Source organism: Mus caroli, unplaced genomic scaffold (genome assembly GCF_978045245.1).
Source record: "Mus caroli unplaced genomic scaffold, Mus_caroli_1 scaffold_19, whole genome shotgun sequence".
Taxonomy (NCBI): Eukaryota; Metazoa; Chordata; class Mammalia; order Rodentia; family Muridae; genus Mus; species Mus caroli.
Window position 1 is genome coordinate 33,414,397 of NW_028227274.1, and position 22,812 is coordinate 33,437,208.

General features: G+C 46.2%; 1 protein-coding gene across 2 annotated transcripts in view; it reads left to right on the plus strand.

Annotated features, from left to right (window-relative positions):
- Window positions 1-22,812, plus strand: part of Psd2 (pleckstrin and Sec7 domain containing 2) — a 49,133-nt gene that overhangs the window by 16,496 nt on the left and 9,825 nt on the right. For both annotated transcript variants that reach the window (XM_085833468.1, XM_021150357.2), the window contains exons 5-8: window positions 2,935-3,015; window positions 5,797-5,909; window positions 6,803-6,861; window positions 21,118-21,207. In XM_085833468.1, the coding sequence (XP_085689594.1) occupies window positions 2,935-3,015; window positions 5,797-5,909; window positions 6,803-6,861; window positions 21,118-21,207 (343 nt within the window). The remainder of the gene's footprint in view (window positions 1-2,934; window positions 3,016-5,796; window positions 5,910-6,802; window positions 6,862-21,117; window positions 21,208-22,812) is intronic.

Consider the following 22,812-nt stretch of genomic DNA (forward strand, 5'->3'; position numbering starts at 1 on the left):
CCTCCATCCTTGGGAGGATAGGTTCTTGTCATGTTTCCATGGCGCCCTCTGCAGGCTCTTCCAGAAATTGCTGCAGCTCGTCCCTCCCATCCAATTTGGAGGGCTGCGGGGAGGAAATTCCCAACTCCTCATCTCATCTCGAGCTCCCAAGTTTTCTGCCCTGGATCGCTTTTGTACCCTTCCTTTCTTTTCTTAGTTCTTCTAGATGAGTTCTTGCTTTTCTGTTTCTCCTGTAGAAACGTCTCTGCTCACGCCTCCTTCAGCAGCACTGACAGACATGCTAACCACTCGTTTCTATTTCAAGTTTTCATTACGAACCTAACACACACACACACAGAGCAGATAAACATCAAACTTTTCATACACTCATTATGCAACTTCAACTTCAAAGTGTTTTGAGGTATCACTATGCAGCCAGAGTTGGCCACCAAATCCCCCTGCCTCAACTTCCCAAACGGTGGCATTACAGGTGTGCCTCATCACACCCAGACCTCAGCTTTGATGTTCTTCCATCATACCTCAGCTTTTCTCCACATCTGTTGGAAGCGTAGTCAGACACATTATTATTTGACCCACAGTGCTTTAACCTATCTATAGCTGGTAAGAATTTTTATGTTGTTCCATTTTAACATTTAACAATATTAACAAAAATTCCTCATTATCTCCCCCCATTTGGTGTGTTTCTCTTTCTCTAGAAAACATTGATTTGGTCACGCCTGGTGTTGCAAGCATACTATCCCAGCTACTGGGAGCCTGAGGCAGGAGGGTCATAAGCTCAAGGCTTGCCTGGGCTATAGTGAGTTCAAGAACACTCGGGGAAACTCAGTGAGACTCAAAAATATATAAGATAAAAATAGGGCTTGACTGTAGTTCAGCATAGAGCACCACTTGTCTTACTTGTGTGAGGCCCTGGGGTCAACCCTCCTCCTCCTCTTTCTCCTCCTCCTCCTCCTCCTCTTCCTCCTTCTCCTCATCTGAAGCAGAAGCAGGAGAAGGAAGAAGGGGATGAAGAGGAGGAAGAGGAGGAAGAAGATGAAGAGGAGAAAGAAGAGGAAGAGGAAGGAGGAGGAGGAGAAGAGGAGGAGGAAGATGAGACAAGAAGAAAAAGAAGAAAATGTGTGTTCGAATCAGGTCTGGAATACTATCCACACAATGTTCCTGGCCCTCTGGTTCACACGTGCCATTTAACAGTCAATTTCTCTCTTTTCCATTTCCTTCCCTTCTCTCCTCCTGGTCCTCCTAGTCTCTGTGGTGCATGCATGTATCTCTGTATGTATGTACGCATATACACGCGGAGGATTGAGGTTGATCTTGCGCGTCTTCCTCTGCTGCCATATGTTTTGAATCAGGGTCTCTCACGGAATCTGGAGTTCACTGACTAGCTCGGCTGACTGGCCAGCAAGCTGCTGGGAAGCTCCCATCTCTGCCTCCTCAGTGATGAGATTACATGTCTACACCACCATGCCTGGCTTTTTATGTAGGTGCTAGGGATCAAACCCCAGATCTCCAGGCTTTCAAGGCAAGCATTTTAACTCCGAGACCATCTTCTCATGTCCCCTCTCTTTTAAAGTGCCATATATAGAAGAAACAGCCATTTTCCCCAAAGGATTCCCCACATTTTGGGTGTGCATGCGGTTTATGTCACATATCCTTCTAGTTCCCATGATCCTACCAATGGAAAGGAAGGTTCGAGGCTTTCATTTCATTTCATTTCATTTCATTTCATTTCATTTCATTTCATTTCATTTCATTTCATGTTTTTATGCTTCATGAAACATGCTCTTCCTTGGCCTCCAGGAGGGCACAGACCTGCCCTCTGGTGTCACAAGGTCCTCTTCATTTGCTCTTTCCTTGGTCTAGATCCTTAATGGGGCTGCTTTCAGAGCTCTGCCCTGGGCTCTGCACACTAGAAGAAAATATTTATATTTTTGTGTATGGGTGTGTGTGTTGTGCGATTGTATACCATGTATGTGTAGATGCCCAAGGAAGCCAGAAGAGGGCGACAGAGAGCCACTGTAGCTGGATTGCAGGCAGTTGTGAGATACCTGACCTGGGTGCTGGGAACCAAACTCAAGCCTCTGGGAGAGCAGTGAGCGCTCTAACCCACTGAGTCATCGCTTCAACCCAGTCTGGCCTCTGGCTCAGTATGATCTTGAACTCCACCGGACACTACAATGCTGGGAATTAAATCCAGGACTTTGTGCATGGTAGGCAAGCACTCTGAGCTACATCCACAGCCCATCTACACATTTAAAACTTTTACTTACTTTTGAGACAGGGTCTCATGTAGACAGGCTGGTCTTATGCTCCTGATCCTTCTACCTCACAGTGCTGAAGTGACAGGTACACATTGTCACACCAAACTCCCTGCTCCTGGTTCTCTCAAAGGCAAAGATCTCGAAATGCCAAGTTGCCTCTTACAAGGTTCCCCTCACAGGGATTCAGCCACCTGTTCTCATCCTGAGCTCTGACACCACCTTCTCAGTCATTTCCTTTCTGGTGACCTCAGAATCCTAAATGTTCTCATCTTGGCTCCCCTTTTCTAGACCCATTCTCTGTGTTAGCTTTAAACTCTGCAGCCATGCCCTGATCCTTACCGTGCTCAGAGGCTGGGGGTGGGGGTCTCCGTCACCTCTGTTGCCCTCCCATTGGTGGCTTGATTTACATTATGTCATCTCTGCTGGAAATGCTTGCATCACCCCACCCTGCTTGCTTCCCTGAACAGGCTCTTACTGAGCTGGCCGAGACATTATCTCCTGATGCCACAGACCAAGGTTGATCTCTCTGAGCTGAGGGTCCAGAGGGGAGGCAGCCCAGGGTCTGGGTAGATCTGGATGGGAGTTAAGGGCACCTTGGGGCCCACTTCCTCAGTACCTGATGTCTTGGGACTTGGGGCCTGCCTCTAACTGACACCCCATTCTACTTTCTTGGCAGCAATGAGTTCAGCAGGCTGGTTGCTGGGGAGTACCTCAGTTTCTTCGACTTCTCAGGCCTCACTTTGGACAGAGCACTCAGGTCAGTGGAGCTGCGTTGGGACAGTATCCACAGGTGGTAGAACAGCATGCCTGGCTTGTTATTCTAGCTCTCTATTTTTTGTAATATACAATATAACATTTGTATTCCAGCAAGTCTATCATGATTTTTTATACAACCTTTTGAAAGTCTTGACCCCTCTGGTAAAGCTGTGGGGAGAACCTATGGGTATCTGTTATCCAGCAACTCAGTGATTGCCAGCTAATGTGATGGGTGATGAAGGACATGAAGATTCATGTATAGTCACAGCTCTTCAGGAGGGAAAAGGAGGCCAATGGTTTGTCTGTATGGAGCACTTCCTGCTTGCCAGATACCACCATAGGTCTTTATATTTATGACCTACGTTTGTTTGTTTGTTTTTTGTTTTTTGAGGCAGGGTTTCTCTGTGTAGCTCTGGCTGTCCAGGAGCTTGCTCTGCAAACCAGGCTGGCCTTGAACTCACAGACATCCTTCTGCTTTACCTCTTGAGTGCAAGGATTAAAGGCATTGGGTAATACCATCTGGCTATCTCTGGCTTACTTTGATGGTAAAGGGGACTTGACTGCAGCTATTTTAGTGTCTGGGTCTCAGGAGGGTCAGGCGTGGGCCTTGGGAGCAAGAGGGGTGGAGTGGGTGAATGGAAGCCAGTGTCATCAGAAAGATGCTCGGCCAGGTCTGAGGAGGGAAGGATAGAATCTCAGAGCTAGAGGTGATGTCTACAGATGCTAGGCCCTCTTGCTGGATCTCAGATGTCTCCTAATACTCTTTTTGACGGTCAGTTTCTATTCTGTCTCTGTTGGGATGTTTTCCGTTGCTTTTCAGTGTACTTACCAGTTTGTCACGTCCAATTGCAAAGAAATGAAGCTAATAAAAAACTACTGAGGGACTGGAGAGATGGCTTGCAAGAGTAGCAAGTGTAAGGACCACGGCTCAGACCCCTGGCATCTATGTAAATGCTAGGCGGGCATGGTATCTGTCACTCTAGAGCAAGCTGGTTAGCGAGGCTGGCCACATCAGCAGGCTCTCTTGGTTCAAGTGAGAGACCTCACCTCAGTACAAAAAGTAAAAAGCAATCTTGGAAGATACCTGATGTCACCCTCTGGTCTCTGAGTGCATGCACATGTGCTTATGCAAATTCAAGCACACATACCCTCATACATACGCCAAAGAAACATCATCAAGTTTTCTTCTCAGTTACATTTTACATTCCTAGAATTTCCATCGTCTTTAAACTTTAAAATAGATTCCAGTTCTCTGTGGGACTCCCCATCTTTTTACTAACACATCTGAACTGTGTATACCTTTTAAAAAATGTATTCCTTATTCATTCCTGTGTGTGTGTGTGTGCTTGTGTGCACATGTATGTGTGTGCACACATGTTTGCATGTGTGTGTGCATGTGTGATGGGTGTGCATGTGCTGTGTGTATGCTTGCATGTGTGTGCCTATGTGTGTATGTGTGCATGTGCACATATTTGCATGTGTGGGAACTCATGTGTGGAGGCTGAGATTGATGTAGGGAGTCTTCCTCAGTTGTTCTTCACACTATTGATTGAGGTCGAGACACTCAGATGAATCCAGGGTTCACAGATATCACTGGCCTGGCAGGTCAGCTAGCTCCAGGAACAACCTCTGTCTGACTTCTGATCATTGGGATCACAGGCGGCCACCGTGGCCACCTTGCCTATAGGTTTGGGAATCTGAACTCATCTCTCTAGTCCTGACTTGGTGTTTGCTTCTGTTTTCTGTTTTTGTTTTTGTTTTTCTCTTGGTTTTCCAGCAGCCATTGTTTCTCTTAGTTTGTCCAACACTTCCTTTACACAAGGAACACAGGACACAGTCCTAACCCAGCCAGGGCTGGGCTGAGAAGAGAGGCAGCTCTGAAGCATGACGCCTCTCAGGATTGGCTCTGAGCCTTAGCTTTGCATGGGGAGCCATGTCACCAAAACTATTCTGAACCTTTGCTTTTTTTCCTTCTTGCAGTAAAACTCCCCTCCTTTTCCTCCTCCTCCTCCTCTTCCTCCTCTTCCTCCTCTTCCTCCTTCTCTTCCTCCTCTTCCTCTTCTTTCTCCTCCTCCCCCTCCTCAAAAAAATCTGTCTACCTCTGGGGTTCACAGCTCCATAACCTTCATGCCTTCAGAGTCTGGCAACTGTGTGGCCACGTGATTACAATCCCTCAAGGCTCTGGGTGTGTTTTTAAGCCCTGCAGAAGGATCCAGTATATGGCCTTTTGCCCATGGGCTTTGTCTGTGCTACACTTGTGGAAAAGGTGGCTGTCATGAGTCAGCCAGCTTCTGTCCAGTTCTCTCCATCCTGAGATCAGGGGACCTTGTTGCTTCACCTGTAGCTTAAGGCAGTGCACTGCTGCACTGGTGGGGATCTGTCTTGCTCTACTCCAAGCAGATCTATCGTGAGGAAAACCTTTGGATTGCATCAAAATGAAAGAGATCAGAAAGATAGTGTTAAGTGGGTCTGGATCGCCATCACAGGTGTTGTGCTGAGGGCCTTATATGTGGGGTCACTAGAGTGAAATGTAACTGTCTAGAACTTGGAGACCCACAGAAGGCACTGGGTGTGAATATCATATCCCTGCCTGAGATCTTAGAATTCAGAGGCTATCTCGGAGGGCCAAGGTTCTGCCTGGGCCTGCAGAGGATGTCTAGACCCTAGTACAGGAACTAGCCTCATGTGTATGTTTGTGTGTGGGGAATAAGTCTTCTATCCCAGTGAGAAGACTGTATCAGGGGTTCTGAGAGTCACTCAGCAACCATGAATTCCATCCTAGGACCTTCCTGAAGGCCTTCCCGCTGATGGGGGAGACACAGGAACGAGAACGAGTCCTTACCCACTTCTCTCGCCGGTACTGCCAGTGTAACCCAGATGACAGCACATCAGAAGGTACAGTGTTTCCTGGTCACCTTTCATGAGTCTTGCCTAGCTGAGACCTGGTCTTCTCCCACCCTGGCCCAGCTACCACATTTGTTTTGCTTGCAGGCAGGCCCGGGTAGGCCATATGCTCTGGCAAATAGTAGGTCCTCGATTCAGATGGGATGAATACAATTAGGTGTCACCACAGCACACTCATGCTCGAAACCCCAGGGGTTGGCAGGATGAAGGCAGGAGAACAATTGAAAGCTTGAGGTCAGCCTGAGCTACAGAGTGAGACACTGCCTCAAAAACCAAAACAATAAACTGCCCAGGGATTGTGGGATGGCCTCCTAGACAAGAGAGCCCAGATGTCTTGCTCATGGTCATTCCATGCCCAATGCCTGCACCTAGCCTCAGGCCTAAGCTTTTGTCGGGGAGGGGATATGTGATGCAGGTCTCTTGCAGAAGCAGGACTTACCACATGGATGGACCTGGGTCTTAGGAACTGATGGACTAGGGCTGGAGAGATGGCTCAGTGGGTAAGAGCACGGACTGCTCTTCTGAAGGCCCTGAGTTCCAATCCCAGCAACCACATGGTGGCTCACAACCACCCAAAATGAGATCAGACACCCTCTTCTGGTGCGTCTGAAGACAGACAGCTACAGTGTATTTACATATAATAATAAGTCCATCTTAAAAAAAGGGGGGGGGGAACTGATGGACTGAATCCCTTATTGCTGTTGTAGGGACATAGGTTGGAGTCCAGAGCCTTGCCAAGCCTGGGTCCTGAAATGCTTGGGAGCAGATGTCCACCTTTCTTTGCTTCTATGGCCTTCAACCTAACTCTATGGGGAGGCAGGTGGGAGGCTCTGGACGGGAATGAGTTGATTCTCACAGTGAGGATACTATCGTGTTCTATTTAGATGGGATCCACACGCTCACCTGCGCCCTGATGCTGCTCAACACAGACCTGCATGGACACGTGAGTTGGGGGTCTGTCAAGGGGACATAAGTTCTCACTGGCTCCCGGCCATTGAGGGCCAACCCTGTAGCCAGCCCTCTTGCTGAAATTCCTGATCAGGGTCAGGTTGTTTTGCCCCCAGTAGACCTGAGAGGTGGGCACCTTGCTTCTATATTTGTCCCTGCCCTGGTTCCCCCCCCCCCCCCCGGCTCTACCAGGGTTCTGGCTCCTAAGGCGGAGAATGAGAGCAGCTGAGATACATGGAATTCTTTGTTTTGATTTTTGAGACATGGTTTCTCTGCGTAACCCTGACTGAATTGGAACTTGCTCTGTAGACCAGGCTGGCCTCGAATTCAGAGATCTGCCTGGTTCTGCCTCTCAAGTGCTGGGAATCAAGGCTTATGCTACCACCACCCAGCAAGGGCATTGGAAATTTAAGACATGGCAAATAGATGTGCCCTTGGGGCAGGACCATCTGGTCTGTGGAAGTCCTGCCTTGTTCCATCAAAGGCTGTATGCTCTTCCATATCGCCTTTAAAAGCCCAGATGTGGCCTTCCTGAGATGTCATGCCCTAGACAACTGGTCGCTGCCAAATGAGAGGTTACTCCTCAGGGGCCTTCTCCTCACCCCCACCCCCCAGCTCCTGTCAGGCCAGTGAGTGGAAGGACGAGGGTGCTCAGGCCCCAGGCTGCCTCCAGGCTTCTCATGCTCACTAATTCCTTTTCCTTCCTCTGTTGGCTCCGGCTCTGGGCTCTCCTGCCCTCCCTGCCTCAGGTGGTAAGTGCTGCTGTCAGAGTGTGCATGCTGTATGCTTAGACCTGCCTCCTTCACCCGCTGTCTCCTATCACACCCTCTGCCCCACCCAACTGCTCTCTGGCCATCACTCACTCAGGCCTGGTCAGAGCCCTCCTGGGAGGTGGGTACGTTTCAGTGACTCAGTGACAGGTCTGTATGTCTGGTTCTAAGTAAACCAGAAGGCTCCAGGAGTGTTAAAAGACGAATCCGGGATAGAAAAGCTTCATGTCTGTTCTTGCCTTCATGGGGTAGCTGTGTGATCCTGGGCAAGTTGCTGCCCCTCTCTGAGTCTCAGTTCGGCATCTTCTCAGGACAGTGATGGTCTCCTCCAGTGACTTGGTGGGGACTGGGAGTGGCCTGACCCTGGCAAGGGTTTTGCTGTGAACAACACTTCCACAAACCCAGAGAGGAACACCACACAGCCGTGGTGTTCATTGCTACTCTTAAAACTTGAGTGACGGATGACCTGTGGGTACAGCCTTGATGCTGGCGGCATCTGGAGTGGCCGAGGGAGAGGAGGAGAAGCCAAGGCTGGGCTTGTGAGCACGTGGGGGCACCGGCTGGGGATGCCAAACTGTGACAACCTTAGCAGAACCTGGGTGTGGGATGGAGAGAAGACACGGATGTAAATGCTGTGTATTCCCTGTGAGCGGAAGTTGAGTGAGCACCCTTACAAGCCCGCCTTTCCCAGGGACTGCTCCTGTTCACAGCTGTGAGCTTCAGCCACTTGAAGAGTAGTGTGGAAGTCAACCCTCCATGCTGCCCCCACTCTCAGCATAGGGACCCCCAGCATGGCCCTTTAACTGAACTCCCATGAAGGAGTGTGCCTCAGTGAGCAGTGGGGAGAAACCTGGGTTAGGGTTCTCCATGTTTGCCCATAGCACAGCTTTATGGTCCTGAACAAACCCTTAACTCATTAAGCTTCTATTTATTTCCCCATCTTGTGATTTCCCCTATTCGTGAGCTTTTTTTAGTGATTTATTTATTTTAAAAAGTATATGCATTAGTGTTTTGCCTGCATGTCTGTGTGAGAGTGTCAGATCCACTGAAGCAGGAGTTATAGATAGTTGTGAGCTATCATGTGGGTGCTGGATTTGAACTTGGGTCCCCTAGAAAGAGCAGCCAGTGCTCTTAACTGCCGAGCCATCTCTCCAGCCCCTTGCCTCTGAGTCTTAATGCACACAGCCCAGAGAGCACTTTACCAAGGCCCGCTGGTTACATTAACAGAGCTTGTCAGAGGATTCAGTTACTTCTGTCCTTTAGCTCTTTGTCAGAGACAATAAGAACCAGGTGGACTGTAGGGGGGTCTTAGCAATGTCATCTCTGCTGGTGCCCCTAGAGAGTTCTAGTCAGAGAGGGAGGCTGATTGGCTTGTCAGAGGATGGGAGGCAGGAAGACTTCCTGGAGGTGTGTCTGAACTCTGGGATTAGAGAGCTGGACCTCAGGATGAAGAAGAGGCAGAGGGAAAGGTGGGTCCCAGGGGAGCACAGGCTGAAAGAGGAGGGGAGTGAAACTGTTTGTGGGCAGGTGGACATCCCTGGGACACATGCCGGGGTTTGATGCCTTGCTTTAAGACTCCCTTCCAGGCGAGCCATAAAACAGGCTAGTATTGTTCCTATCTCAGTGCCATGCCAGGCTTTCAGGAAAAGGCCAGCTGCCCCGTGTTTGTTACAAGTGACCAAGTGATAGCACCTGGGTAGCACCTAACCACAGCCAGCCTCTACTCTGGGCAAGGACACGGGCTTAGGGAGCCCGCCATCCTAGCCTGAGAGAACCAGGGTCACAGCCCGTGGTGGGGCTGTGGTCACACTAGCTGTGGCTTGTTCCTGATAGGGGACAGAGGATGTGGGCAAGAGAACCCAGGGCCCAGGCCCAAGGGAGTCCTGTTGAGGAAAAGGGAGTCCAGAGGAGGAGACCCGGGAGGAGGGTTCCCAGTCAGATCTGCGTCCCCTGTCCCTGTTCATGTCCGTTTGCCTGGCTGTCTATCAACATTTCTTTTAAAGCAAATGACTTCATTGGCACATCTTCTTCTCTTTGTACCTTGCTGAGTCTTGGCCCAGAGAGAGATGAACTTTAGTGAAGGGTTTGAGTGGGCTTGGAGTGTATTCTCTAGAGTGTCCCATAATGGCCTCAAATGCTAATGAGGCCGGGCACTCCATGTTGTGGGAATCTCTACACTCACTGATTAATTTCACTGTGGCAAAATACAGCAGAAAGCCTTGACTATTTCAACCACTTAAAAACATGCAATGCGGCGGCATTGAGTGGGCATTCCCAGGGGTGCGCACCCAGCACTACTGACCCACTCTGGAATTTTTCACCACTCTCAAAATAAGCCCCAAGCCCCCCAGCAGTCCCTCACCCTCCCCAGTCACACCTCCTCCCCCCTCACTCCCCAGTTGCTCCTCCTCCTTCTCCTCAGCCCCTCTAATGCAGATCTGCTTCCTGTATGAGCTGTCTGTTGTAGCCACGTCATGTGAGCAGAATTAACCATACAGCATCCGACCTTCTGTGTCTGGTTTATTTCACTTGATGTAATGTGTTCGAGGATCCTTCGTGTTGTAGCATGTGTCAGTTCTCTATATTCTTGTTTTGGGATAAGCAGTGTCTCATTGCATGGACATGCCACATAGGACATATGTGGATATGCATGTGGAGTTATGAAAATTTGCGTGTAAGTTTTAGTTTCTACAAATACTCTCAAATTTTCTTTTTGAGACAGGCTCTCATTATGTTGCTCTGGCTGGCCCAGAACTTGCTATGTAGACCAGGCTGGGTTCAGACTTGTTATGTATACCAGGCTGAACTCAAACTTAGAGAGCTATCAACCGCCTGTCTCTGCCTCCCAAGGGGTGGGATTAGGGACATGTGCTACTACACTTATCTCAATTATTTTTTAAATTATCTTAAAACAAAAACCACTTATTTTCTTGTGTATGTGTGTGTGTTGTGCACATGTGGAGGTCAATGTTCAGCTTGCAGGGGTTGGTTCTCCTCTTCTTCTACGGGGTCTCCGAGGGATCGAAGGAAGATCAGCAGGTTTGGCAGCAAGGCTTGCCCACTTTATCTTATTTATACTCTTATGCTATAGTGTAGGCTGGACATGAACTCATAACTTTCTTGACTCAACCTTTTAAAGTGCCAGGCAATAGGCGTGCACCATCAGGCCTGTCTCCTTTGTCCAATTTAAATGACTGTTTGTGCATTCCATTGGCTTCCTATATTCAGGCCACCAGACCCTTTTCAGACAGAGGACCTGCCAATGTTTTCTCTCATCCTATTGGTTATTAATTTATTCTTTCTCCCTCTTGATAGAGTCTTGTGATGTAGAACAGTTTTTAAATTTTGAATGACATTCAAATTTATCTTTTCTTTCCTCTCTGTGTGTATCCATAGGTGTGTGTGTGTGTGTGTGTGTGTGTGTATGTGTGTGTGAGGCTAGAGGTCAATCTGGAATGTCATTCCTCTGGAGCCAGCCATCTTTTTTTCAAAGACAGAGTATCACTGGGATCTGGGGCTCACTCATTACCTTGGGATGGCTGCCCAGCAAGCCCAGGGAACCCTCCAGTCCCTTCTTCTCCAGTGCCGGGATTATGAGCATGCACTACCATGACAGACTTCTTGTGTGGGTGCTGGGGATTGAACATGGGTCCTCAGGCTTGCTCAGCAGGTGCGTGGCTGACTGTTCTCTCCCTATCCCTACTGTCTGTCTGTCTCTGTCTCTGTCTCGTCTCTCTCTCCTTCTTTCCTTTTTTCTTACTTTGCATTTTGGGCATCATAAATCAAAAACCATTACCAGTGTTGGGGAGGCACACACTTTTAATCTCAGCACGCAGGGGACAGAGGGAGATGGCTCTCTGGGAGTCTGAGGTCAGTGTGGTCACTGGGGGTTACATAGTAAGACTGGAACAAGCATGCAAACAAACATAAAGAACCAGACCCAAGGCCATGAAGGTTTACCCCTATTTTCTTCCTAGAGTTTTAGTTCCTCTACCCAGTTTTGAATTTTTCTTTTTTGTTTTCTTCCCCACTGAGAATCAGCCCCAGGGCCTCTCGTGTGCCAGGCAAGCACCCATCCACCGAACCCAGCTCAGGTTTTAACTCTCTTCTGAGTAGGGAAATATGCTGTGAGGTACAGATTCAACTTGAGTCATTTGCATTTGGACATCTGGTCCCAGTATGATTTATGCAGGTCGTTCTCCCATGAAACAGTTTTGGTAGACTTGTTGAGATCTAGTCGATTGATTGGTAAGCTTGGTGTTACAGGTACCAGCACTCAACACTCAGGAAGTCGAGGCAGACCAAACAGGAGTGCAGCTATTGCACTGTAGTACATCCTATCTCAGACAACAACAGGAACAACAAGTTGATTGGTTGTGAAGGACAGGCTTTTAGGCTAGGGAGCTGAGCAGGTAGAGCACTCGCCTGGCCTTCATGAGGCTCTCCGTTCCATGCCCAGCATTACATAAAACTGGACGTGGTCACACACTCTTATGATCCACTCAGAAGGTGGGGGCAGGGGGATCAGAAGGTCAAGGCCGCCCTGGTCTATGTGGGGCGTTCGAAGCTAGCCCGGGCTATATAGGATCTCGTCTCCGCCAGACTGAATAGGTTTACTTTCTGACTTCTAGTTAGCTTCCATTCATTTGCAGCTCTGGTCTCAAGCGAATGCCCAGAGCTTCCTACTGTGGCTTTCTAGTAAGTTCTCAGGACGTTTCATAGGCGAAGAGTCTGTTCTTCTTGGCTCTGAGCCCGGGATCTCTTGCAAGTCCATACAAATGTAAGGATCAGCCTTTGCTGATCTGTTCTGTTTCTGATCTCTTCTGTTTCTGAAGAGAGAGGGGGGTAGAGAGATCTTGATGGAGATTACCTTGCAAATTCCAGGTCGGTTGGGGGAGAATTACCATTTTAGCAATGCTAAGTCTTCCTAACCCACGAACAAAGGATGTCTTTTTGTGGATTTATATCTTTGTCTTAGAACTCTACTATAGTTTTGACTATACAACCCTTTCACTCCTTGGTTGAATTTTTTTTTTTTTTAACCAGATTCTCACGCTGTAACTCAGAACCTGAACTCACCGTGTATCTCAGAGTGTTTCAAGCTCACCTCGAGTCGCCTTAGCTTTCTGGTGCTGGAGTTACAGATGTGAGCCCTCATGCCCAATCTCTTTGGTCTGTTGTTCATCATTTAATTAATTAATTAATTTTTTTTGAGACAGGATCTCATGTATCCCAGGCTGTTTTGGAAGTCAATGTGTAGCCTGGGATGGTCTGGACCTGTGCCTTCCTTGTGCTGGAATACTAAGAGCAAGCAAGCTGCTGTGCCTAGTTTATTTGACTTGTGTGTGTGTGTGTGTGTGTGTGTGTGTGCATGTATGGAGGTCAGAGGTGGACATTGGGTGTCATTCTTCAGTCACCCTGCATCTTATTTTTTGAGACAGTATCTCTCACTGAATTTGGACCTCGCTGGTTCAGACAGGCTAGGCAGCGAGCCTCAGGGACCCTCCTGCATCTGTCTCCCTAGTGTTAGGATTGTAAATGCATACTGCCATGCTGGCCTCCACGTGGGCACTAGGGATTGAACTCAGATCTTCATGCTTGTGTGAAAAGTACCTTACTGGCTGAGCCATTTCTCCAACTCCCTGATTTTACCTTCATCGGTGCTGTTTCATTCTCTGATTGTTCACAATTACTGTACACATGTACAACGGGGGCTCAGTGGGTGAGGCCGCTTAATGCACAAGCTTGGAGACCCAAGTTTGATCTCCGGAAATCATGTAATGATGGAAAGAGAGAACCAGCTCTACAAAGCTGCCCTCTGACTGCCCCCACCCCACCCCGTATATCATGCACTTACACACAATAACACATGTAAAACCTTTTTTTTTTAATTAAAAAAGAATTGAGTTTGACTGAAGCAGCTCAGTGGGTAAAGGAGCCTGCTGCAGTGCCTGATGACCCAGTCTGATCCCTGAAACCGACACAATGGAGGGAGAGAATGACTCTTACAAGTTGTCCTCTGACCTTCAGTATATGCTAAGGCAAGTGCTGCCGCCCTCCCGAATGTAATCTAAAAAACTTAAGTCCAGTGCCAGATATTGGTTATCTATTTTTAAGTTGTTAGTCAGGGGGGCTCCCACCCATAGGCCTCCAACATCACAATGGCTATCGCCATTGATCTTGGTTATCTTCTAGAACTTGACTGTAGACCCCTGTTGCTGAAGACACCCATACTTATGTCATAGAACATGGAGAATTCAAGCTGGTACTGACCTGGACGCCTTATCTCTGTTGGCTAGGGGTCATAATACTGGAAGGTGCTATGCACATTATTCAGGGAGATAAGTCATCAACAATTTTACCCAACTGTGAACTCTACAAACTACAACATCAGCTGGCCCGGAAAGATAGGCTTACTGCTACAGTAGTAGCATAACCATTAGGAGAGTAACCAACTCCTGGTTGGTTATGCAAGAAACCTACACTTCCTGCTTGCACTTAAGGCCTGTCCCACAAGACAAAACACATGCCTTGTTCCTTTAACTTTGCCAAGAATCAATTGCTAGTAGGCATAGGCCTTAGAGGAGAAGCTACTGCAATTATTCTGTCACGTGGACATAGTCTTAAAACTCTTCTCTAAGTACCCACTTTTCCATCCATGGATTAGCTCATCTATCGACTCTCATCAGAGAACCTTCTTTTTGTTGTAGATGGTGACTCTTGCAGAGACCTATAAATGGCCAATGGGCAGAGAAAGAAAGATTGTGTAGTGTTTACCCCTAAATTGGCAATCAGTAATATATCCCCTAGGCTCAGGGATTACCATGGAAGAGGGGACACAAAGAGCCAGAGGTACTAACTGCATTGAAATAGTGTTTTCTAGACATGGAAGGGCAGTTATCCACCAGAACTCACAGCAGCTATGACTGCAAGCATAAGCATGCATGACTATATATGATTAAGGCAGCCCAGCATGGATGGGGAGGGGCTTGAGAAATTTCACCCCTAGCCAAGGAGCTCTTGGCAATTGATGGCTGCTGGTCAGAGGAGAGTCAGTTTGCCTCAGAGACACAGCCCTTGTGAACACCCGTCCACACACACATGCAGCAGTGACGGGAACTCAGTTGGTTTATGAAAAGAGCATGTGAAATTGGGAGGGGAATTTGGTGGTGAGGCTAGGGAAGCAGTTGGAGGGAAGGGTATGGGGTAGACTTGGTCAAAGCATATTATTTGGATGTATGAAATTCTCAAACAGTAACAAGCCTACACTGTTTATGTAGCCTTGGCTTGCCTAGAACTAGACTGGCCTCAAAAATCACTGAGAACTGCCTGCCTCTACCTCCCAGTGCTGGGATTGAAAGCATGCACTACCACACCTTGTCTAATACAAATGATGTTTTAAAAATTTCTTGAAAAAAAGAAATACAACTGATTTTTATACATTGATCTTATATTTTGCAATGTCAATAAATGTGTTCATTAGTTTTAATGATTTTTCTGGATCTTTAGCGTTTTCTGCATATAAAATCATGGCATCTGCAACTAAAGATAAAGAACTCTCTCCTGTTTTAAAAATTTGGATTTTTATTTGTTTTTACTTGTCTATTCAGTCTGGTTAAGACTTTTTTTTTTTGAGACAGGGTCCTCCACATAACTCTGGCTGTCTTGGAACTCACTATGTAGACCTGGATGGCCTTGAACTCATAGAAATCATCCTGCCTCAGCCTCCCAAATGCAGGGATTAAAGGCATTTGCTACCATACCCAGAATAGCTAGAATTTTTAGTATAATATTGTATGGAAATGTTTCTGATCTTAGGGGAAAAGCTTCCAGTCTTTGACCACTGAGTATGTCAGCTGTGGGCTTTTCATAAGCACCCATCATCATTTAAAGATGGTCCATTCTGTTCCTAGTTTACTGAGTATTTTTCTATTTATTTATTTGGGAGGGGATGGTGGGCACACAGTGCATGTGTGGAGGTCAGAAGTCAATTCTCTCCTTCCATTCTGTGGACCCTGGGATTCTGACTCAGGTCATTAGGTTTGAAGTACCTTCACCTGATGAGCCATCTTGTAGGACCTATGTTTAGTCCCTTTAAGATGCTGATGGATAGTATCTTGTTAAGGATTTTCACATCTTTATCCTAAATAATTGCTTATCTGATGTTTTCTTTTATTTTGTCAGGCACTGGTGTGTCCCACATTACAGAGTGAATTAGGCTTGGTTAATTTGTTCTTTAACTATTCTTTAAAGCTCATCTGTGAAGTTATTTTGTCTTTGCCTTTCTTGTGAGGTTTCTGATTCCTCATCTAATTCTTGTACTTGTTATAAGTTTATTTAGCTTTTCTATTTCTTCTTGAGATAGTTTTTATAGCGTATGTTCCCTAAGAGTATGTCCAATTCTTCCAGGATATCTAACATTTTTGGTACCTACTTCTTTAGTATTCTTGCTTATTTATTTACCTTTGTCTATTTGATCTTCTTATGAGTGAGTAGCGAATGAAAATGAGGACATGAGTGCTCCAAGGTGTGGTTGTCAATGTGAGGGAGAGCAGAACCAGAGGCATCAGGAAGGGTCCAGTCTGAACCTGGCCATGAGAAGAGGGGGCTGGGGAGCATGAGAAAGGGAGAGAAGAGAGAGAAGAGGAGAGAGGGTAAGGGGACCAAGAGAGGAGGTGTGGACCAAGAGCCAAGATGGAGCCAGCCATGAGCCAAGATAGGGGGAACAACAGAGCACTGGCCAAAATGGCTGGATTATATAGGAAAGAGAAGCTAAGGCACTGGGCTGGAGAGGTTTAGGGTTGGCAGCAGGGTGAGAAGTGCTGGGAGAAGCCCAGGTTCTGAGTAATTTTTGTTGTCTTAGGGTTTCCATTGCTGTGAACGGACACCATGTTTAAGGCAACTCTTATAAAGGACAACATTTAATTGGGGCTGGCTTACAGGTTCAGAGGTTCAGTCTATGATCATTATGGCAGGAAACATGGCAGGATCCAGACAGGCATGGGGCTGGAGGAACTGAGAGTTCTACATCTTGTTCTGAAGGCAAACAGGAAAAGACCGCTTCCAGGCAGCTAGGAGGAGGGACTCAAAGCCCATCCCCAAAGTGACACACATTCTTCAACAAGGCAACACCTACTCTAGCAAGGTCAGACTTCCTAATAGTGCCACTTCCTGGGCCAACCGTAGTCAAACCACCACACTTGTCTTGGGTTTCTTTAGAACCTGACAAATAGTATTAATATCTAGAACCAAAGCTGTGAATGTGTCATCTTTTGGGTCTATCAAGTTCTGTGTCATATATGCAGTTTGATACATATAGATTTGTGATGATTATGTTTCCTGCTGGTATGATGCTTTTATCACTATGTCAACACTACTCTCTTAATCTTTTAAGGCTTCACATCTTCTGCTCAGCCTTATACACATTAGTGGATTTGCACTGGAGATGCCTTGCTAGTTGTATGCTGTATCCTTTTCTAACTTTTGGCTTTCAAGATGTCTGTTCATTTTTATTTAGAGTATGACTCTTGCAACTTATACTTTACAAATATTAGCTCTAAATACATCCTTTTAACTTGAACATTAAATGAGTTAAGACATGTTTTAACTTAAATATACCAAGTTAATATTAATGTTTTGGTTTATGCCTTTAATCTTAGCACTCAAGAAGTTGAGGCAGGAGAATCACTTAGAGTTTGAGGCCATCCTGGGTTACAGATTAAGTCCCTTTTTCAAAACAAAGCAATAAATAATTAAATAAATGAGCTACGTTGCTTTTTCTTTCTCTCTTACTTGCTCTGTAGACCAGGGTGGCCTTGAACTTACAGAGATCTGCCTGCTTCTGGCTCTAGAGTGTTGAGATTAAGTAGTGTCCAGTCACTTTTTCTTTTCTGCTCCATTCATCTGTTCTTTCTTTTTTCCTCCTTTTTTTGTATACGTTTGGATCATTTAGGTGTTAGTTAGATTTCTATTTTCCTTCTTTGTTAGCTTCTTAGTTGTTTGCTCTTTTAGAATTCTTTTTTAAAAAGTCTTTCTTTTGTGGCACTAAAGATTTAACCCAGGCCCTTGCACATGCTAGGCAAGTGTTCTACCCCTACACTACATACCCAGCCCTCAGAATTCTTTTTCTGGTTCATAAGGTACATTTCTGACTTGTTAGAAGTGTGTTTATCACTTCTGGGGCCATGTGGCATCTAAAGACAGCTAAGCTCTCTCAGCTTTCTCTCTTTTCAAGTTTGCTGCTTCTCCATGCTTCCTGCTTCTCCTCACTTGCCCATTCTTTCTCTAAGCTTCCTGCTTTCTCATACTTTCTTTTCCCCATCCCACCTATGTCTTCCTGCTTTTTGATTTCCCATGCCTCCTGCTTCTCCACACTTCCTGTTCCCCATGCTTCCTGCTTCTCCTCACTTCCTGTTTCCCCATGCATCCTGCTTCTCCTCATTTCCTATTTTCCCATGCTTCCTGCTTCTCCATGCTTTCATTCTGAACAATTCATCTCTGCATTTCTATTTTTTTGTTTCATTTTCATGTTGACATATGGCTGAGCAATTTCCCAGGACCCCTTGCTCTTGGTGGGCCCTGAACTCCAGTGTCTGTTCTTAAGTCTAATAGGTAACTTGGTTCCTCAGCCATTGGGCCATGCTTTGAGGAGGAAAGTTTCCCAGTGCAGGACTCTCTCTCCATCCCCTGAGTGGCAGGAACTCAGCCTTGGTGTCTGCTTTGTATTTCTCTAGTGCTTTTATAAAGGCATTTCTATTATACTAATATTTCAGTCAAAACTTCTTTCCATTAATTTCTATTTAGGTGTATGTGTATGTTCCTCTGTGCATGTGTGCCACATGTGCTTCTAGAAGCTAGAAGAAGGCACTAGCTCCTGATGGTGCAGTTACAGAAGGTTGTGAGCCACCCATCGTGGGTGCTGAAACCAACTTTAGGTCATCTGGAAGAGCAGTAAGTGCTCCTAACCTCTGAACCATCTCTTCAGACCCCTAACAGTTGTTTGTTTATTTGTTTGTTTATTGGAAAAGTATCCTTCATAACAATGATATGTCATTATTAAGATGAAAAGGCGATGATGATGATGATGTTGATGATGGTGATGAGATGGAGTCTTATGTAGCCTAGGCTAGCCTCAAATTAACTGTACTATTGAAGATATTCTTGTACGTCTGATTCTTCTGCGTCCACTTCTCAGGTACTGGGATTACAGGTATATACCAGTATGCCCAGTTTATGTGGCGCTATGGATCTAACGTAAAGCTCTATACTAAGTAGGCACTCTACCAACTGAGCTACATCCCCTGTTCATTACATAGATGTTTTTTGACTTTGTACTCTTAGTGGATGAGAATACTCAGTGTGTGTGGAACTCAAAGACAGTATTTCCTCATGTGTTTGTATTCTTTTATTACAAATGACCATGACATGGCTATATGCTTATGTCTGCACACAGGGAACGTATACATAAAAATACAACACAGAAACAGACAAAAATATCAAGGCACACATAGGATCGTTTCTTTTTAAGGTTTTGGAAGAAGTTAAGAAAATTCTTATCAGCTATATATTAACCTTTACATTGTTTGGGTACAGTGACATATATACATATATCATTCCAATTCAGCTTCTAGTGCTATGATAAAGATGGTAACCAAAAGCAATTTGGGGAGAAAAGGGTTTATTGCGTTACAGTCCATCATCAGGGGACTTTAAGGCAGGAACTCAAGGTAGGAACTTGGGAGCAGGAACTGATGCAGAAGCCATGGAAGACTGTTTTTATTGGCTTGTTCAACCTGTTCTTTTCTCCCTTCCTTCCTTCCTTCCTTCCTTCCTTCCTTCCTTCCTTCCTTCCTTCCTTCCTTCCTTCCTTCCTTCCTTCCTCTTCCTTCCTTCCTTCCTTCCTTCCTTCCTTCCTTCCTTCCTTCCTTCCCCTTCCTTCCTTCCTTCCTTCCTTCCTTCCTTCCTTCCTTCCTTCCTTCCTTCCTTCCTTCTTTCCTGCCTTCCTGCCTTCCTGCCTTCCTGCCTTCCTGCCTTCCTGCCTTCCTGCCTTCCTGCCTTCCTGCCTTCCTGCTTTCCTGCCTTCCCTCCCTCCCTCCCTCCCTCCCTCCCTCCCTCCCTCCCTCCCTCCCTCCCTCCCTCCCTCCCTTCTTCCTTCCTTCCTTCCTTCCTTCCTTCCTTCCTTCCTTCCTTCCTTCCTTCCTTCCTTCCTTCCTGCCTTTTCTCGTTCTCTCTTTCTTCCTTTCTTTCTTTTGAGGAGGGGGGAGAGGTTCAACTCTCACTCATGTCAAATTGACGAAAAAACTAACCAGCACATTTACAATCCCAACATTTAGAGGCTGTGACAAGAGAATCTCAGGTCCGAGGCCAGCCTAGGCTATTTGATGAGACCCCAGTGTCACAGAAACAAAGAAGCTAGCAGATAAGGAATCACCTTGCAGAAATGCTCTCCACATTATTTCTGTGGCATATGGTGTTGGCAGAGGCTTTGTTAAAGTAATGCCAGTGTCAGGAAGTGTGGGACAGTGCACATGGAATTCTGTCCATGGAGAATCCCAGCAAACACAAACATGTTCAAAGTTCTGAACTGGGGCAATAAATTTGCTGGACTCTAATACTCTTTTATTCATTTTAGGAAATACATATTTCCATGTCATAGAATGCTAAAATAAAATAAAATATGAGGAAACATTGCCTTATTTTAGTGAACCCCGACTCACAAAACCTCCCATAGGCAAAGTGCCAGCTAGGGCCTCCTCCAATGGGGCTCCTCCATCAACTAGTTAACAAGAGACAGAATTTCTGGGTACAGCCATTTCTCCCCAGCTTTTTGCTTGTATCCAAGTGAACCTAAGCAGGTTCTATTTATGTTAATCCACCTCAATACATATCACCCATGTGTGCTGGTAGCGGCTGATTTTTGATCTCATAAGATCAAACTCTCCTTCAGTTGATCAACCTCTGGGAGTTCTTCCTGTCCCACTGTGTGCAGGCAAGAGGGTAAGGAGACCATGGAAGAATATACAGAGTTTCTGCTCAGGAGCCAAGAGACCTGGGTTCAAGTCCTGGTGCTCAGTGATGTTGGAGGTGAGGGCAGAAACTCTAATGTCAGACATACTGGGTCCCTCCTCTTCCTTCACACATCATTCCCCTTCTCATCCTTCAGGCTTCTCACCTTGTAGCAAGGAGATATGATAATACATGTGACAGTCAATGCCCAGGCACCTGTCTGACTCAGCTACCACGATGCTTCACCCAACTTGGCCTCTGCACTGAGTTTGAAGAGAGTCTTTCTGTGGATCAAATAGAATTTAGAATGAAAAAGGATTTTTAAATTCTTAGAGATGAAGCAGTATGTAGACAGTTTAGTACTGCCTTCAGTACTGCCTCATCCTGTCTATGAGAGCAGGGCAGGGCAGGGTGGGGTGTGTGGACCACACCAGCCTTCTTCCCTACTCTCAGGCAGAACCATTTCTCTATGACAGAACATTGGCAAGAAGATGTCCTGCCAGCAATTCATTGCCAACTTGGATCAGCTGAACGATGGCCAAGACTTTGCCAAAGACCTTTTGAAGGTATTATCTGAAAAGGGTTCTCATGCTCCCTTGTCCTGCCCAGCAGGAATGGAGTGAAATCTTGCCCCGCTAAATCTGGACATTCTAGATCCATAACTTTGGGACAGAGTTGGAGACTGCCTAGTTCCTCACCTGACTGTTGTGTATTCTCCAAGAAAGATAGATGGTGAGGTTCTGAGCACTTTGGCTTTAGTGCTTCAGTGACCACCATTTCTAGTAACAACCATACTATCACCAATTGCTATGGCTGCCACCCATGGCCATCTCCACAATCACAGCCTCCTCCTCCACCACCACCACCACCGTCACTGTCACCGCCACCTCCACCATAACCATAGGGAAAGGTCCACTCATTCCTCCATCACTGGCAATGAAAGAAATCAATTTTCCTTTGAGGCTTCCCAAGGTGAAACTTTGGCCTTGTATAAAAAAGAACAGATTTATTTTGGGGATATTTATAGATGATGAGTTAATTTTTAGATAGTCTTTTCATAGTCTTATGGTGCGAGGAGGAAAATTGAGTGATTAATCTAAAGGAAGATACACACACACACATATATGTATATATATATATATATATATAGTTATTATGTGCCAGTTACAGAAACTAAAAGAGAACATTGTCTCCTCTTTTTTTTTTTTTTTTTTTGCTACAACTATCTGTTTCACCATCAAGAAGTACTTGATGAAAATATATCTTTAAGCTCAGTCTGGGCAGTGGTGGCACACATCTTTAATCTCAGCATGTGGGAGACAGAGGCAGTGGATCTCTGACCACAAGGTCAGCCTGGTCTACAGAGTTTTCCAGGATAGCCAGGGCTACACAGAGAAACCTTGTCTTTAAAAACAAAAACAAAATAAAATTATCAAACCATTACCCATCCATTCATTTCTCACTATCTACTTATCATCTTTTATCTCCTTCTCCATCCACTCACACATCTCCTCATGCAGGGATACACCATCTGCCCAGCCGTGTACCCATCTATCTACCCAAGTGCCTTATCCATTCACCCCTCACCCAGAAGCTCTTGTGTAGCCCAGGATGACCTTCAGCTCACTGTGTAGCTGAAGACAGCCCTGAGTTTCCGATCCTCATGCCTCTACTTCCCACGTGCTAGGATTCCAGGTGTGTGTCACCATGCTGGCTTTATGTGGTTCTGGGGATCGAATCCCAGTGTGACACACACTAGATACTGCACTCTACCAAATGAGCTATGTCCCAGCCCTCCAGACAGTTCTTCATACACCAACCACTCATCCACTCTAACATCTATCCTTTTACTCCCCAGCATCTCATCCATCCACCCATCCTGTGTCATTCTGGACTTCCTAGCAAAGACTTATTGGTGAGCGAGTTAGACATTATTGACCTTGGGAAGCTTACAACCTCCTGGCTAGACAGATGGTAATAATTGCCAACTATCACCCATCCAATACACCCACCTATCCACTCATTCATGCATCACATGACACCAAGCAAGTATGAATGAAGCACTCACTTTACCCATTTAACTGCAAAGGTGCCCCCTCACCATGGCCACGTTGCTGGAGAGATATGAGGGTTTCTCTAACTCTCCACCTGAACTCCTTTCTCCCTCCCCT